Source organism: Epinephelus moara, chromosome 16, assembly GCF_006386435.1.
Source record: "Epinephelus moara isolate mb chromosome 16, YSFRI_EMoa_1.0, whole genome shotgun sequence".
NCBI lineage: Eukaryota > Metazoa > Chordata > Actinopteri > Perciformes > Serranidae > Epinephelus > Epinephelus moara.
In genome coordinates this window covers 38150644-38168680 of record NC_065521.1, presented here as the reverse complement: position 1 = coordinate 38168680, position 18037 = coordinate 38150644, and the positions used below count along the sequence as shown (strand labels likewise).

The following is an 18037-nucleotide window of genomic DNA, read 5'->3' as shown; positions in this document are numbered from 1 at the left end:
CGCTAAGCACAAGCAAAGTGGACAACTTACAAGGTCTGAGTTAAGTGCAGGAAACAAACAAGGTAGTGCTGGGAATGTGTGTATAATTAAAGGGGCATCTTCAGGGTGTTTGTAGAAGTAGGCAGATAAGGTGCGTCACATGATACTAACAAATAATTTATAATATATAAAAAAAAAGCAATACTACCTCCTTCTACGGCAGGGTTCAACGCTAAGGTTTTTTTTCACTTGCCCACTCGGGCAAGTTGGTCACAGATCTACTTGCCCGAAGTCAGTTTTTACTTGCCCTATAAAAATTGTTTAATTTAAGCGGCTATCAAATAACAAAGACTGCAGTTATTTTTATGTTATGTAATCTTTATTCACACTGTATTTATTAATTAAAACAACATATGTCATGTATTGTAGCTTAATTCCTACACAAAAATGACAGTGTCAGGGCTTAAAGTGAAAAATTTGTCAATCGTTCTCCGTCTATAATTTTGCGCCCTACTTGAGCCATGCCCACCTCTATTTATTTTTCACCCCTCTCTCCAGTTCTGCTGTATTAACACCGGGTTTAATATATTTTGCTTCCATCTCTCTGCCCTGCTCTACTCTACTTCAACGCTACTTAGCTCTCTCTCTACTCTACCAGTAGACTACCACATCCACCTGTTGCACAAAACGCACACAGCAGTGTTTCCCCTAGGATGGAGTTGTAGCAGCGGAGGTGAAGCACACGCATGAAAAATAATTTTCACATGCGTGAAACTTTTTTGTATGCTTGCAAAGCACAGCCTGCTGGGATGTTTCTATGTATCTACTGGCACCAGAAGGGCTCTTTAGGACTAAGTACATACAGTACATGTGTGCACAGTAATGAGCAGGTGAAATGTCTGTCTAGCTTACATATGAGGTGTCTCAAGATTTAGGAACATACAATTTTATTGAATATAATAAAGTAAAAAGTCACTTGACATGCTGCTGTTTTGTGCTATGACCTATTTAAGTGTTGGAAGTTGTTATTTACGTGACAACGCCTGAACGCAACACAAGCTCAGCATGAGTGCCGTGCTGAGCTGCTGTGCGAGCAGCGTGTCTATCCGTGCGTAACAGCAATCTGTTGGTTATTTACACACTGTCCATAACAATAACTTTGTCAGCTGACAAACTGCACCGGGCTCGGGGTCAGGTTTGGTCAGGAAAATGCGGCCCGAGCCGCTCCAGCGTGCTCACCTGTGTGTGTGGCGGAACTCCGCCGTGCGCGATACAGAGAGATGAGGAGAATTGTTAACGTGTGACCATGTAGAGACAGAAATGACACGATGACATAACACCATAAATAGTATGTTTTTATGTTATTATATGAAGCGTTCGTCGCGCAAAATAATATCAATGGGGGCTGTGGGCAGGACATTGTTACACCGCTGTGCCTGTGACTTCAGGCAGAGAGACCGCTGCATCAGAGCCGAAGGAGCACGTTTTAAAATACATTTATTTTATCAATTAGTTATTAACTTTTACTGTTTTTAGCAACTTGCCCGATCGGGCAAGTGAGTTGTTAGTTTACATGCCCGACCTTGAGTTTTACTTGCCCCGGGCAATCGGGCATCCTTATTGTTGAGCCCTGCACAGGAAGCAGTATTTGTGAATCAGGAAGCTTTGAGGGCGAATAATTTCACACTGTTGTGGTCAAACAGTGACATCTCCATACCTTCTAAGAAAGCTTGAACGGCCTTATCAACACAGTTCTCAAAATGCTGCAAAACCAGCACAATCTCATTGTTACTTTTGTTTGGGACGACGGCCCTGACGGCACTGATCTGCAAAAAACAAACAAAAAAAGAGCACAGAGTGTGAGAGAAACAGGTTTTGATATCAAATAACAATCAAAGTGATTCAACATGTACTGCAAATTCACAATGGAAGGTGTTTTAAAGGGACAGCTCTCTCCAAAAACAAAAACACATATTTTTTCCTCATACCTGTGGTGCTATATTTCAGTCTAGATTGTTTTGGTGTGTATATCTTTGTGTAATGCACAGTTCCTTCTGAGTAGTGATACGGTTGGTGGATGTTGTTTGTTAAAAAGAAAATAGTTTCTACATGAAACTGCTCACATCAAGTTCTGTGGATTATGCTGAGTAACCAGGTCGTGAATTCTGGAAAGAGACTTTGCTGTTGAGTTTTTAAAATTAATTTTTTGGGCACTTTGAGCACCACAAGCTGAGTGCCATCTAGTTCCATTATACTGAAGAGAAGGCACACATCTCTACAGCTGATATCGTCACAACTTGGCAACTCGCACCAACACAATCTAGACTGATAAACAGCACTACAGGGGACCGAGAACCCTTTGAGGAACTCAGTGACTGAATGTAGTTCCTGTATAATTAAAAAATAGTACCTACTTCACTGGTGCTACTTTCTAATTGCTCAGGGAAGGATTTGAGGGTGAACTGTCCCTTTAACATATAAATAACATTTGGCTTTAAGGCAAAACCTTGTACTTTTGCTCTTATTAGTATGTTTTTAAATACAATGTTATTAATGTGTGTTTGTAGTCTAAACAAAGCAGCCGCACCAATGCAAATATTGACAATTACAATTATTTATTTATTTTTTTTGCACAAAAGGAACAGAAATATTTGTTTGCAGGTTATGAGCTCTTATTCTTAACTGCTACTTAGGTTAAATGTTACTCAAATACCCTTTTCCGACCAAACTTAGCATTCGTACGTGGGTTATTTAAACACGGGAAAACCCAATACAAATAGATGATAGCCTCCTTTCCCATCGTCAGCAGATGAGAGCTGTGTAAACGGCTTTACAGTAGACGAGTGTGCCTTTCTGTGTGGACTTTTTTTTAACTGGTCCTTCAAGTTCATCGTCAAGGAAGGGCCAGAAATCAGGTTTGTAAACAGTAACGCAGCATGGAGCCCAGTGATAATACTACAGTGGTTATTTCTTTTTAACATCTCTTACTTATTCAGTCTCTCTCTCAAAATTGGTACCAACGAATTTGGAGCAATGTTCGAGCGCTGCCTGGGCGAAACCCGTCACTGCATTGTGCTGGGTAAAGGGCTAATATTAGTGCATCCACAAGGGTGTTGTATTTCCATCATTGCCGATGGATGCCGATCGGAGCTGGAGCCGATTAATACCCGTGACTACTGCAGAGTCATTCAACCCCTGCGTGAATGCCCACTGTAACCTTTACCATTAAATAAAAAAGCCTGTTGTTAGCAGGCATTAGTGGGTTTTGGTGCAGCGGGAAAGGGGCTAAAATGTTCTTTAAAGCATTGAAACCCCACAAAAAAAAAAATTAAAATTACAAACCCAAACCTTCCATGAATTTATTACGACACCAGTGTGCTGCCCCATTTTCCGTAAGTAGTTCCATTATAGATTAACAGCTTTAAAGAGGACAAGGCTCGTCCAGAGATTATATAATGATACACCTCAAGCAAAGTCATTTTTTCAAGGGATTACAGGTGTTGAACATCTGAATAACTGTTTCAGACACTGATAAATTAGCTCCTATTGAGACAAGACTGCCTCTAAAACACTGCATTTTTCCTTTTGCAATACTATTACTGTTGTTCACGCTCTGACAACTTGCCCTCTCGTGTTTGCTGTTGCCAAAGCTGCTGTGCAGAGCCCACAACTAATGAAACTGAATGTCAAGGCTTAGGAGCGAATCCACCAACACGGAGTGGAAATGTTTAACTTCAGGAGCAGATTAGAAGCCCTCGGTATTAGAAAAAAAAGTGTGATTTAATGTTTCAAATTTAACCCCTTACTAAAAAACCTGCAGGCTCTCTGTGCCAGTAATGTGCAGTGTGTATTACCTTCTCCTTCATCCTCTCAGCTGTTCCTCCCTGGGACATGGCCATTTTTGAGCGAGTATCAAACACCACCCCTGACGTATCTGGAAAAATATAACAGAGAAAAAACCCTCCACTGTCTGTTCGAGTCTGGAATTGTATTTGCAAACCACAGTAGAACGTCATTTGCAAGGCAAAACAACCATCAGACGTATTCTCAGAGATTCCTGGGAAGAGTTGGCAGCTAAGTTTTTAAATATCAATCATTTTACAAAGGCAGATTTGTACTTGTAAAGCCATTTGTTCTGTTTAAAATAAAAACCCATTTTTATCTCCATGAATAAATCAAAGAAACCTATTAACACATTCTCACCTAATCAGATATGCTGGTAAATAGATCAGATTTGTTTACTGAAGGCATCACTTGTATAAAATTCGACCCACAAAGAGAAAATGTCGACGTCAGCATCACTGCACATTGTACTGTGGAGGTGGAAGGACGTTTTATTTAGGCGTTAAAGCACACCCACTTCAGTTACCAGCACAACCAGTGAGCACTTGTGAAAATAAAAAGAAACTCATCACATCTGTGCCTGAGCAGTCGTGAATCTGCATCTGATTTAAATGACTAATAACCATTGAAGGCTTTCAAAAACACATTTTTACAAGAGGAACAAACTCAAGGAGGGATTCTGTCATCAGATGCAGAATGAAACCGGCTGAGTAAAGGTAAAAATGTTTTTTGTTTTCAATGGGAGGTCTGATGACATTTCTTTTTAAAACTGATTTTAAAAAAAGCCTGCAGCTGAGTATAAAGAGTCAGGGTCCAAAGTTAATCTGTGGCCATTTAAAGACAAGACAGGGAAAAAATGCTGGCAAAGCGTTCTTGAGAAAATGCCTTGTAAAAGTTATTTTCCTCGTGCACAAAAGTAGGTTAATGTCACTTTAAATGTCCACAGCATTTCCCTAATGACTATTCAGAATTACTCCAAGTACTGTGGTCTGTGAAGACATTATAATTCTAACTTATTTTACACACATTTATTTAGTAATGCATCTTCCAACTATGATCTCCCTGCAACCTAACCTTTTTCAATTACATACTGTAGCCATTGAAACACAAATGACATACTGTGTGTTTGATTGTACACTAAATTTATACAATAAAATATGTTTCATTGTGCTAATTTCTTTCAAAGCATTAATAAAGTGCGCACATACCCTTCTGGCTGTTTTTCTTCGCCATGTTGTCACACAGAAGTATTCAGGAAACGTTTGGTCGTGTACTTCCTCAAGACTTAAATAACGCTTCAAATATGTTTATGGTGTTCAAACACAGGTCCAAGAGTGGTTACTTTCACTTTGAGTTTTTCTTGTTAAAGAAGATGCCAACCAGGCTCACAAATTGGCAGGAGGGCTGGAAGAAGGAGGTTCAGATCAGGCCTCAGTTCAGGCCTCCACCGTTTAGGCAAAGATTCAGGTTTTCCTCTCGTTTCTCCACCAAGCTGATCCAAATCTGTGGGGGGAGAGGAGAGAGAAAAAGTTTTAAAATGGTTCTGTGCCATGGAGTTGAATGCAGGAAAGTACCAAATCAAAGTTACTGTAGCCATGATGTATGAAGCAGAAATGCAGAAATACCAAATCTCCACTTTTGTAACATCTGAATATGAATGCAAATGAAATCCATTTCCTCTGGCTATGAAATATGAATGAAAAACAGACTTCAGTAAGTTATTGTCTGTCTGGCAGAGCATTCTCGAGAAAAATCTGCACTTAATATTGTCCTTGGCAGAAACACTGCATTTAGTTAAGGGGAGAAAGTTAGTAGGACTAGAGAGAATCACATCTTTGAGGCGTATTTCCTTTTTTTCCTCAGCTCTCTGCTGGAGTAGTGGGTGATGATGTTGTAAGGGCTACACAGAATATTTACCATGCCTTCACAGTCTGGGCCCTCTGAATGGGCTGATGGTGACTGTAAATCAAAGGATTTGACACGGTGACAAATGTTTTTTAATAGGCATGATCAAGAGGAATGTTTCCTACAGCCAAACTCATAACCAATGGCACAAATAGTTTTTGACGATGGGCTTTGGAAACTGTTTTGCATTGCAATGTGCTTTTAATTTTCAGCACTCTTTTTGTTACAGTGACTGGAGCTGCAAATTCAAATGAAACTGAGAAAGATGACTGAGAGTCACACTGCTGAGTCTTGAAACAAAAGTCTGCAAATTATTGTACAAGCAGAGAAACACTGAGGTTAAAGATGCATCACAATAAAAGACAAATGTTGCCATTTCTGCACTTAACACAGCAGGAAAAGGGACACGTGGAAGTCTTGGTTTGTCTTGGAATTGATGCCATCACCATGCTGAATAATCATTACTGCCTCAAAATCTCTCGCTGACTGATGCAATATCAGAGTCTGCTTCAATTATGTCCCCTCTAGTCTTAAAAGTGCGTCAACCAGACCTCCAGCATTCTGGATTCATTTTATGGGCCAGCTGTTTCCCAACTTTTAGGTTTCCCTTTCTGACTCTGGTTCTCCAGAAAGGGAAACTTACAAGCTGTACAAACCCACACCCTGTTGATTAGGACTTGGCATGCCACACAGTCCTGGTTCCACCACACCTCTACAGACGTCAGACGACACATAAGCACAGTCAACAAGTGACACTGCAGTGGCCACTCATGCACAACACTAGGATGCATGATGTTTATCAAGAGGGATGGTGCTTGAGTCTTCGAGAGAGAGAGCGAAAGCCAGGTGCACTTGTGATGTAACTCAGAAGAAGTGCTAACTCAGCACTTAAATAACACTGGTGACTGAGAAGTTTGTTTAAATCAAATAAGTTGATAAGATTTAAAAGAAGGTGGACATGTGACACATGCAAGTGGAAACCCAGAGGAACTCATGTCACGTAACACAGAGTCAATCTCAGGCGAGGCTGCAGTTGCATATTTTTCATCACCACAGCCAAATAATTTCTCCTCCTGGCAAACTGGGAGCAACCAGGTGTCTTTGCAGTTAAACATGGAGCGCTTCTCAATCCAGGGTAGAAACCTATGCAATATCCTTAATTAAAACAGGTAACATTAAATAGTAGCAAGCTAATCAGATAAGAGATCCCTATCATCACATGCCAGTGGTTTAACCCTCATCTTAAAATTATCATTATCAAAATCTGATTTACTGCCAGGTGAGTTTTCACATACAAGGAATTTGCTTTGGCATTTGATGCATGGATAAGAAACATCAATAAAAATAAGAAATAAAATAAACATTTTTATAAATACTATTAAAAATACATATACTGTAACTGTATTAGGCAGGTATTAGGCTAGGCAGGAATTTTCAAAATTATATTCTGGGGGATGTGCAAAGATTCACTGTATTAAGAATAAGAAAAATATGCAATTATATATTCTCCTAAAATAAGATAAGGTTGAACTTCGTGTATCCTGGGGGAAACTGGGATGCAGCTGTTGCAAAACAGAGTTAGGTAACTGCAGATAGGAAGTGTCCAATACATAAGTAGTGAAATGACAGAGCAGAAAAAGCAAATGTATAGCAAAAATAACCTAAAATAAAACTGGATGACAGTAAGGTTCAAAATATAGCAACAAGAACAACAATAAAAGGTGACACTAAGGTGCAAATAGGTGCAAACCAATGCATACAATGACACAAACAGGTCACCAGTATGACTGATAAATATAGTATGGTTACTTATTAATTCATACCTAATCAGGTCTGTGCAATCTGGCTTGCTGACTGAGTCAAATTAGCCTCCTGATTTTTTGCAAGATAGCTGAAAAACACATCCAGATGTCCAGAGTTTCCTACAATCTCAGGAAAAAATAAATACCTTAGCTCAACGACTAACGTTAACCATCAATAGCTAACTTCGTGTTAATGTTAGCTGCCTAACCCTGTTTAATTCCCTATGAAACGTGGCTGTTTTAAATGTCAGCTAATCCATATTTTGCTAACTCTTTGCTGGTTTCTTCTGACACACAACAGGGTCTCTCCGTTCAGTGTTTCTCATCTCACATATTTGGCTGAAGTCCGGAGGTTACGTTAACGTTAGCTTGCTAACATTACCTAACGCTGTGTGGTTAGCTTTGCGGGGCTCTGCGTTACTGACTGCAATTTATTAGCAATTAACGCCACGTTAACAAAACTACACCGGCAATGTCTGAATGCAGCATCAAGTATAGACGCCTTCTTTATGGACGGAGCTTTGAATGCAGCCTTAGCTAGCATGCAGCTAGCAGACTGCTTTTATTATTCAATGCTGTAAAGCTAGCCGCCTCTTAGCTACACAACTTAAACAGCTAAGCTACCATTAAAGCGTTAGTTATTATGTTAGTTATGAGCTCAATGCGTTAGCAGATAAACGTTATTTGATACGTACTTGGTGTTGGCAAAAAAACTGAGCAGTAGATTCTGGAAACGGGTTACCGCAGCTTCCACCGCCAGCCGTCTTTAATGCCAAGTAGTCTGCTGTGGGCAATTTTCATCGACCAGACTCCTTCGGGGTTGCCAGGTTGGAGTCCAAGAACCTCCCTTTTAATACAAGCAGTTCTGCAGACGCAAAGAAAAGGTTTCCAGACGCTACTTAAAGGCTTGGGAACCACGTAGACAATTTATACAGTGGTGGAAAAAGTATTCAGATCTTTTATTCAAGTAAAGCAGTGTAGAAATACTCGGTTACAAGTAAAAGTACTGCATCTTAAATGTCACTCAAGGGAGTGTTGGTTACTTGTGAGAAGGGAGGGGGTGGTGCAAAAAAGGGGGAGGCATGTCAAATCATTAATAAGCACTGGTGAGGGACTTGTGTTTTTTATTTTGGCTCAGGGGAGGGGCATACAACTTTAAATTACTGTAATTTATATTTATTTTACCAAAGGAGGGCCTGTGTTAAGGAGGGGCGGCAGCTAAGTCCGGATAGGGGCTGGGAGTCCCTCATGTCCCTGTCCGCACCTAATATGGAGTGTGGACTGGTAGCTGGAGAGGGGCCAGTTCGCCTCCTTGGCACTGCCGAGGTGCACTTGAGCAAGGCACTGAGCCCAAACTGCTTGGGGCATCCATCCATAGGCAGCCCCCTCGCTCTGACATCTCTCCATTTAATGCATGTATAGGTCCTGTTTGTGCATGTGTGTCTATTTCAGGCCTGTGTGTATATGACAAAAGTGAAGAACTGAATGTATAAATCTACACACTTTTGTCAGACAGTAATTCCCCTCATGATCTCTGTTTCCTGCCTTTTATATGTGAGTACCATTAACTGTTAAATACACAAGTACTCTTCTTTCAAACCACTGCTACTGGCTGCATTCAACACTGATGGCCTTAATAGCATTATCTATAGCTGAAGAAGAAATGTATACAGCTCTGCCTCCGTAAAGTAAGAAAATGTGTTTCACTGACTAAAAGTTACATGTGCACATTTAGAGTTATGTTTGATTAATATCTTGACCAGAGTTGCTTTTTAAAACACTTTATTTCCCTCTTTTTTTTTAACTATGACCTTTAATACTTCAGCCTCATGCGCATTTCATAAAATAAACTGTCTGTAGAAAATCAAAAAGCCAAAAATGTAGATAGAGATATGAGAATAACTGATCATTTTTGTAAAAGAAGCTTTATGTAAGTGAAAACATCAGATCAGATAGTGCTACAGTTCACCAGCTGTAGAGGACCTTTACAAGGATTCATCAGTTTGTTAATGATGAGATGAGATGTCAGAGATGGGGTGCATACCATAAATGAAAATAAAATGGACATGTAATCACTGAAGATGCTTCAGTGGAGTTGTATCTTTCTGGTTCTATGTTATTGTCCTCTTTGACAAACTGATACAGGGCCAGTAGTCTTCCTTGACAATCTTAATTTTTGAGACACTCTTTGGGTGACACACGCAACTATTTTAGCTGTGTTTATTAATGAGGCCTTGTTTGTCAGATCAGCAGTCATGTCCCTGAGGTCTCTGATGTGAGAACTGGGACAGAGAAAATGGGTTCACAGATTTCTGCTTCTGTGTCTCGTGTCCCAGGACAATCATCATCAGTCTTATGCATTATATTACGTTGCAGAAAATGATGAGGCATTCACAAGTTTGTATCCTCAGTGCAGTAGCCTATGTACTGTACAATGTGGTTGCATTTACCTTCTACACATAAACAAAACTTTTATAACTATATCAGACGTTTTTTTTCTTTCTTTTTTGATCAGACCAACTTTCTTCAGAATTTCGGCTAACAAGGTGGAACTTTAAGACTGTGACAAACTGATTAATATCTTGAAACGTGTAAAAAGACATCAGTGAAAGTTTATGCCTACCCTATCTTTTGAGTTCGCTCCAGAAAATGGTCTCAGTGGAATTATACATATTTTTTGTTTGTTTGTTTGTTCTGGAAGTCAAGAAACTATAAACTAACAAGGTGGAATAGTGGAATATACTTGAGGGACACAGTAAAGTAAAATAATCAAACAAACATGACATAAAATTGAGCACATGCACCAAATAAAGTATTAAAAATCATTTTAATGTGCAATATTCTGTGTTTATGTGATAAAGAAGACCTTAATATACAATTTAGGATATCTGTTATACATTTTTACACATATTTAAAGAAAATATGAGAAGTAATTAATGGGGACGGAAATGTTGCTCATAATAGAAAATATAGTAAAAATAAAACACTTAGTTGCATTACAGGGCAATGCTGTCCACTTTTACAAGCTGCTGAAATGAGTCAAATGATTGTTTTACATCAAGTGTTAAAATACCCGTTGACTGTTCAGATCCAAACCTGGCAACCCATGATCCACGTCGTCATTTCCGAAGTTGAAGAAAAGGGTTCGCACGGTTTGTTTCCTCGCACCGCCCGATCTCACACACACACACACACACACACACACACGGTCCATCCATCGATGTCTAGCATTAGCTGTCCTGTGCTTCGTCTTTACCGTAACACCAGTCCGTAGAAGCTGCCATGACAGCTCTCACCTCGAGGGAAACAACAGTTGAAGAAACTGCATTTCGCTGCTGTGTTGGATCCGACTGAGCGAGGGGACGTTTGGTGGAAACCTTAAGTCACCGACCGACCGAGGGGAGCGGAGCAACACGTTACACCAAAATGGCAACCCCCTATGTGACAGATGAATCTGGTAAGGCTGATGCATGTGCCAGACCTTTGTCCAACTGGAACAAAACCCGCTGCATTCAACAGAGCCAACAAAACCAGATTTTTATTTTGTCATCTGCAGTTATAATCGCCAATAATAACATGTTAAAAGACGTCTTTGATTCGGATGTTTTGTTTTGCAGCTAACGTTAGCTAAAACGGCTAACGTTGGTTAGCTTGTAGCTATCGCACTTCATCAACGTTAGTGTGAAAACACCGTGACATACCCAGCTATATTAACATGCTGCTTATACAAAAACGTTTAGTTCTTGTATAACTTTAGAGCTATAGGATTTTCAAATAGCCACTTTGCCTTTTGCGACACCGACCTGACAGTTGCTACATTAGCTAGCTAGGATTAGCTGCTTTGCTATTTCTGCTGTGATTATCAATGATCACTGTGTTCATGTTGTGATATTTTAATCACAACACCAGTTACTATTAACGCGATATTTTCTGTGTGAAATTGTGTTCCTTTATAACTTTTCGCCTTATTTTTTGTCTCAGAACAGAAAATGTAATTCACATTAGTTATTAATGTGAGTTATTATGATGGTAAAGCAGTGCTAATCATTTACACATTCACTAACTACAACAGTAAGATAAGTTCAGACTAACGTTACTTTAACACCCAACTGTGATTTACTGTAGTAATTAGGACCAAAAACAGACAATATTCATGTAGGATTTTTACACTGTGGTTTATAGACAGATCAGTTAATTAATATTGAGGAGAAATTTTACTGTTACAGCAGCCCAGTGTTTTGAAGACAAGATTTTAAAAAAGCAAAAACAACAAAACAAAAATCCCCAATACTTATTAACTATATGTAATACTTAGAAGCAGTCACTTACGGAAAAAGTGGGAAACTGTTACACTGTACATATATATATATATATATATGTGTGTGTGTGTGTGTGTGTGAGAGAGGTGGATTAAGTGCAAGTAATGCAAAATTAAATGCAAATTATACTGTCAAGTTGCAGTGCAATTGGATCACATAATTAAATTTAAGAAGGTGAAAGCTGTACGAGTCCAGTGTGATGACATTATATAAATTGTGATATAGTATATCTTCAGGAAAATCAATTGAGTAACAGTTAAAAGATAGAATACTCCAACATGACAAAACAAGGAACAGCACCCTGTTAATGAATACATGATATAAAAATACAAAATTTCCGAAAGCAGTCTTGTTCATTGGTTTGTAACTTTACCTAAAATTGGCTAACAGTGGTTACCAGGGATTTTTTGTTTGTTTTTGTGTCCACCAGCCTCTGTGGTTGGTGGATTTAAAAAAATCTTCCAGCCACTAAACAGATTACTATTGTTTTTTGGCTGCTGAGTGATGCACGTGTTGCATAACATATCAGTGGTGAGCAGTTTCACCTACGCAAGAAAATAGATCAAAGATTTTACAAAAAAAAACCCTGAAGAATGAGCAAAGTTCATGTCACAAAAATAGTTGAGTTCTTTCCTTTCCTGTCAGTCATGTCATAACCTCTCAGTTTTATGTTGTGACCCCTCTGAAGAGTTCAGCCCGCAGGTTGAGAACCATTCTGGTCTGATGTACAGAAAGATATGGAAAGAACTTCTGTATGTATGGTGTTACAATAGGCAGTTGGCATATTCTCACAATATAATTAAAATAATAGGATACCTGCTTTCAGATGTTCTTATTATATCAGTTTATTTCTCAGCTGTAAAACACAATTCTTTGTCCTTGTACCTGAAAGTGCTGTGGGTCTTTAGACTTTTGATAACTGTAATGATTCAGAGTGTGAGACTGTGTGTTTCCATGAGGGGATGGACGTTACCACACACACACTCTGAGCAGCTTGTCAAACTAGTGATGGATGGATGAAGCTTTGGAGCTTTCTTTGTGTTTCTGCCAGAAAAAGATGTAAAGCTTTGGGGCTTTAAATTCAACATGCACAGTGACATCTGGTGGATTGAAAAACTTGCCGCAGCCCGTCGCCTCATTGATTTTTATACTTTCAGTCCCTCCAGTGTGCAATAAACGCCCAGGAAGCCCATGTGTTATTTATTAAATCTATAATACTCTTGTTCAGAGGTGCTGCATTAAATGCCCTTAACACTGTGTAATATGCTACAGTAAAATGATTTATAAACATGTTGTCCATAAAGCCTACACATAAAATATTTATTGACATGAATTATTATTATATTTTATTGGTGCTAATGTTCCCAAACCTATCATAAGTTCTTTTAGTGAACTTGACCATGTGATTGACCAGAAACTTTCTGGCTAACATTATGTTCATAAAGTTATCTCCCAGGTAGCGGTAATGCATCAGTTATTTAGTGCAATGCCAGCTAATATTTAACAACACAGTTTTGTGGTGATTTAGAGTTTTAAAATGTTCCAGATGTCAGTGTGATGATGATGTGTGTGTGTTCTGCTTTATATTCATGTGGCAGTTCATTAAATCAGCTTGATGGGCCCGTGGAGCTGCACAGCTTCCACTTCATCCAGTTATTTACATTTACACATTTACATTTGACAAAGACCTTACACATTAATGCAGAGAATGCAGTTTTGACCAACCTCCAAAAGAATCGAGCAAGCACTGAGGTATTTTCTATGTCATGAGAACAGTCAAAGCCAGCCCACAGCTGATGGGATGAATTAAAGACATTAAAATGTTCAGTTTTATTCATGCAAATAAATCTGCACACTCTAAAATGTTGCACCTGTTGCTCTTCAGGGAAATACATTGCTGCCACTCAGCGACCTGATGGAACATGGAGGAAGCCGAGGCGGGTGAAGGATGGTTACACCCCCCAGGAAGAAGTCCCAGTGTAAGTGCAGTTGGAAAACTTTTGAATATACATTGTTTATGCTATTGTTTAAAACATAGTCATAAAAATCTCAAAACATGTTTAATATTACTTCTAATACTTTCCTTGTATTACAGATTTAAATTCCATTGCTGCACTGTAACGTTAAAATGTCACTATCACGTGATACACATAGACCAGGCCAACATCGCGTCAGTGTCAAGGTTATAATTAATCAGGTATTTTGAAAACTCTGGTTCAGACAAGGTCACAAAACAATTACTAGACATTTCCATTAAGTAAATGTTTGTTAAACAAGAAATAAATACATACAGACTTGTCAAAATGATCATCCAAACACATCAAATCAAATTGACATCTACAGGATCTTTGATTTTCTATCCCCCAGAAAAGAGCGCAGCCTCAACGCTTTGTGAAGTATCTGTATGTGCTGGTCTGGTCTATAGATGTAAGCAACGTGTTGACGACAGGACTGACTGATGTGTGAAGAAGTCATTTTTATCTTCTCACTTCTGTATTTAATCCTATGTTTCTGTCTCTTGCTCTTTCAGCTATGAAAACAAGTTTGTGAAGTTTTTTAAGAGCAAACCCGACCTGCCCCCTGGGATGAGCCCGTCCGACACCGCTCCGGCAAAGCAGCAGCAGCAGCAGAAGATCCCCGGTTGCGGGGACAGCGAGACAGCTGGTCTCTCAAAGTCTGCCAAACGCAACATGAAACGCAAAGAGAAGAGAAAACAGCAGCAGCACCAGGACGGGGACGTGGACTCGGTGAGCGATGCTGTCGAGAACGTGTCCATTTCAGAGAGTGGCGAGTCTTCAAACAAGACAGAAGAAGCGCCGGTCTCCGTCTCGTCTCCCAATGATTCCTCAGCAGCAGCAGCAGCTGAAAAGGCCAAGAAGATCAAAAACCTGAAAAAGAAGCTACGGCAAGTTGAGGAATTGCAGCAGAAAGTAGACTCAGGGGAAATAAAGGAGCCGACAAAGGATCAGTTGGAAAAGCTGGGCCGGCTTCAAGCCTTACAAGATGAGATACAGCAGCTGGAGCGTGACTCTTGAAGCAATAAAGGAAAGCAGAAGAGTCGGACAGAATATACATACAAACATACTGAAAGACAGGGAAGGGACCTTTGCAGCTTTGTGATCATAGCTTCCATTAAACATATTCTACCTATTTGATATTCATCCTGAACTCTGGAAGTGAACACAGTCCCAGCGCCTTTCAAGCAGAGAGTGACAGGATGTAACGCAGCAGGCGTCACATCTTCAGACCTGACGGGCCTGTTTTCTAGAATCAGATCTCCAGATAACATTAAGACTCCTGCTCGTACGCTCGTATCGACCAGGCTGTTCATTTATAAATATCTTTTAAAGACATCATCGTGAATTGTTTTGTGAGTGTCTGTCCTTTCCATTTTGTACCTTTCATAGCATCAGGTATTATTACGGTATTACTTGCACATGAAATATTTTCTGTTTAAGAGAATATAGTTTGTTGACTCGTCTGCTCTGAGAAGTAACACAACATTTTTGTCAGTAATTCGATGGCCTCTTGTAGTAGCACTAATGTTGAGCCATTGTCTAAACAGTCATTACATCGATTAAAACGACATGCTGCGAAAAATGTTCATCTCACAGTGCTTTTTATTAGTAGAGTGAATAAGTACTCTGTGGGTGAAGAACTGGGGAATTATTTTGGACGGCAGGATGTAAACTCAACCCAGTCACCAGAGAAATGTTGCCATGGTATGTTTTTCTAAACCATGAGTAAGTTACATTTGTATGTTGTTATGTAGAGAATACAATGAAAGTTCACATTTCAACAGCTCTGGTTAACGTGGTCAGATTTAGGCACCCAAACCACTTGGTTATGGTTAGGAGGGGCGGCGCAATTTCCGGCAGGAAAAGCAGCCTCTCTTGGTAAAAAAACAACCACTCTTTGGGCCCAAAAAGCAGCAGTGTCTCACTATTACCCTTTTTCCATTGTCACTCGTGGCCGCACCGATTTGTGTTTCCATTGTCAGTTTAGATGCGCTGTGCCACGCCAAGCTGCGCCAGAGATGGACTTTCTCAGGAGTAGGTCCAAAAGCCGGGCCGCCAGCCCTCAAGCGGGTAGCAGTGACTTCTCGCCAACCACAGTCAACCTCAACGACTCCTCCCCAAACAAGCTTGTGTGTTGCTTAACTCTCCTCACCTCTGTCTGCAGGAGACCAGAGAAAAAGGTGTTTTTAAAAGTGTGTGTTTTGGAGTTTAGTTTCTCTCCTGCGTCCTGTTTTTACTTTAGATATCTGCTTTATTTTACTGTTTCATGTTCGCTATCTGCCGTATTAGAAGTTGTGTGAAGATGCTGCTCAAAAACTCAACACCTCCTTTTTCATATTGACAAGCAGTTTTGTTGTTTGTTGGTCTGCAGCTTTGCAGGCGTTTCACCCACATGACAAGCCATCCATCATCTCCCCCACCTCCTGATGACAAAGTCAGTTTATATACTACATTACTTTAGAAACGTTGATATGATAAGTATGAAACGTGTAACTGTATCACATTCATGCTTTGCAGAAACGCACAATGACAACATCCTGTAGAAAAGCATCCGTATTTTGGTGCCATTAAATATTTTAGAAACAAGTCACCCACCTAAAGGATGAGGCTGGTGGTTTTGTATACCCAAAGCAATGATTAATTGATGCTGCCGACCTTGTCTCTGCAGTCATAGGCGGATATATCTTACTCCTCTGTTCCAGAGAGCTAACAAAATGTCAAAATAAGCCACACTGTTGTTCCTTTATTATAATCAACATGGCCAGTATAGTTAGTTTGGGTTGATCCCTTTTACACCGTCCTGCTTCTGTAAATAATCATGTGAAAACTAAATGTGTATTAATCCGCAGCTGAAAATAGTCCCCAACAAATACACTATTAATGTCTGTCTGAGTAATGTTTGCTAAAAACTACAGTGCCCCGCTATTTTAGGGAATGACTGAGTCTTACAAAACTAAACTAAACATTCACGACGTGTTCTGGCAGAGTGATGTTTTTGGTAGAAACAGACAATTAGAAGTATATAGAAGAATAAAGCCACATGTATCCTTTCAATAACTTTTCCTCTTAAATTTCAGCAAATGTTTTTTCATCTCAGTGTAATGAAATGAAACAAGGTGACTTTTGCAAACAGCTTCTAGACTAAATGGAATTCTTGCACTGGATTGAGCCTGTGAGGCGCTCCAGCAAGTTAGTTTTGCACTTTTATAAAAGTTGAGGGACTCACAAAAGACGAGAATGAATTTAATCTGTGAAAAATGGATCAAGTGCCCCTCAAAATACTATACTTACATTAGTGAAGTATACTTTCTTTGCAGTTGATATATAAAAAAGCAACATGCTTTACTGCTTTATTTTAACAGGCAATGATAAAATACATGCACCATTGGACATCAAGTTACTGTGACTTCAGAGCTGCCAATTAAACTTCACAAATTAAAGCAAAATGGTTTTCCAAATATTTTGTTTTTGGAGATTTTTTCTGGAGATGGTTCACCACCATAAACTATTTAAACTTTAGTGTTAACCAGTAGAGTGTCCCAAAACCCAGGAATGAGTTAGCATTTTCGCACCCCCGGTTCCCTCGTCTCGAAGGCAGTGGGTTTTTGGTTAGATGCCTAAAATAATGTCTGTGGTTAAGACAAGCTCATGAGACATTCACATTTTGTTCCATGGCTTAAAATATGTCAGTAAATACCCCAATCATGAATTTTGAAGCTTTTATATGTCTTAAAAAAGGCGGTTGCTAACAAGTGGCTAAATTAGGCTACAGAATATCATCACACCGAACACGGCTTTACAGCTGTGCTGTGGGGGCGAGGTTAAATCATGCGACTGTGGTGCAGTTCGGTTATAGCCTAATGTTAGCTTTTTACTTCTGGCAATGGCATTTAGGGCTTCTAAAATCATAAAAGCAGTTTTAATTTGTGAAGATTATCTCGCTAAACAAAACTTGTAAGAATCATAAACGTTAGTTTGCCACAGATCTTATTTTCGGCACTAATCCAAAATCAAAAGGAAAAATCCCAAAGGCTTTTTGATGAGGGAACCAGGGCAACGCTAACTTCCCTGCAGCATTCTATTCCCTCTCCTTTGTGCATTGCATCATGGGAGAACACAGTAGAAGCATATTTAAAATTAAAAGTATTTAGTAAACTGACAGTTTTAAATA

At 39.5% G+C, this 18037-nt stretch overlaps 2 protein-coding genes across 3 annotated transcripts in view; one reads left to right on the top strand and one right to left on the bottom strand.

Annotated features, from left to right (window-relative positions):
* Nucleotides 1–8380, bottom strand: part of spats2 (spermatogenesis associated serine rich 2) — a 28653-nt gene extending 20273 nt beyond the window's left edge. Inside the window, exons 1-4 of one of the 2 annotated variants that reach the window (XM_050063881.1) lie at nt 8225–8380; nt 5031–5325; nt 3834–3913; nt 1697–1805 (exon numbers count right to left, since the gene is read on the bottom strand). In XM_050063881.1, the coding sequence (XP_049919838.1) occupies nt 1697–1805; nt 3834–3913; nt 5031–5055 (214 nt within the window). In that variant the 5' untranslated portion in view covers nt 5056–5325; nt 8225–8380. Of the gene's footprint in view, nt 1–1696; nt 1806–3833; nt 3914–5030; nt 5326–5739; nt 5759–8224 lie in introns of those variants that run through there. The other variant, XM_050063882.1, reaches the window with a different exon arrangement.
* Nucleotides 8381–10673: 2293 nt separating this feature from the next.
* Nucleotides 10674–15448, top strand: pym1 (PYM homolog 1, exon junction complex associated factor). The gene is made up of 3 exons (XM_050063883.1): nt 10674–10986; nt 13734–13827; nt 14379–15448. The coding sequence occupies exons 1-3, from the start codon at nt 10956–10958 to the stop codon at nt 14881–14883; spliced, it is 630 nt and encodes a 209-aa protein (XP_049919840.1). The 5' UTR covers nt 10674–10955; the 3' UTR covers nt 14884–15448.
* Nucleotides 15449–18037: the final 2589 nt, after the last annotated feature.

Bases quoted from the DNA above. Each gene is read 5' to 3' on its own strand.
- pym1 (XM_050063883.1), top strand. From the start codon at position 10,956: ATGGCAACCCCCTATGTGACAGATGAATCTG. The intron at 10,987-13,733 runs GTAAGGCTGATG...GTTGCTCTTCAG, and splicing joins CTATGTGACAGATGAATCTG to GGAAATACATTGCTGCCACT. The intron at 13,828-14,378 runs GTAAGTGCAGTT...TTGCTCTTTCAG, and splicing joins CCCCAGGAAGAAGTCCCAGT to CTATGAAAACAAGTTTGTGA.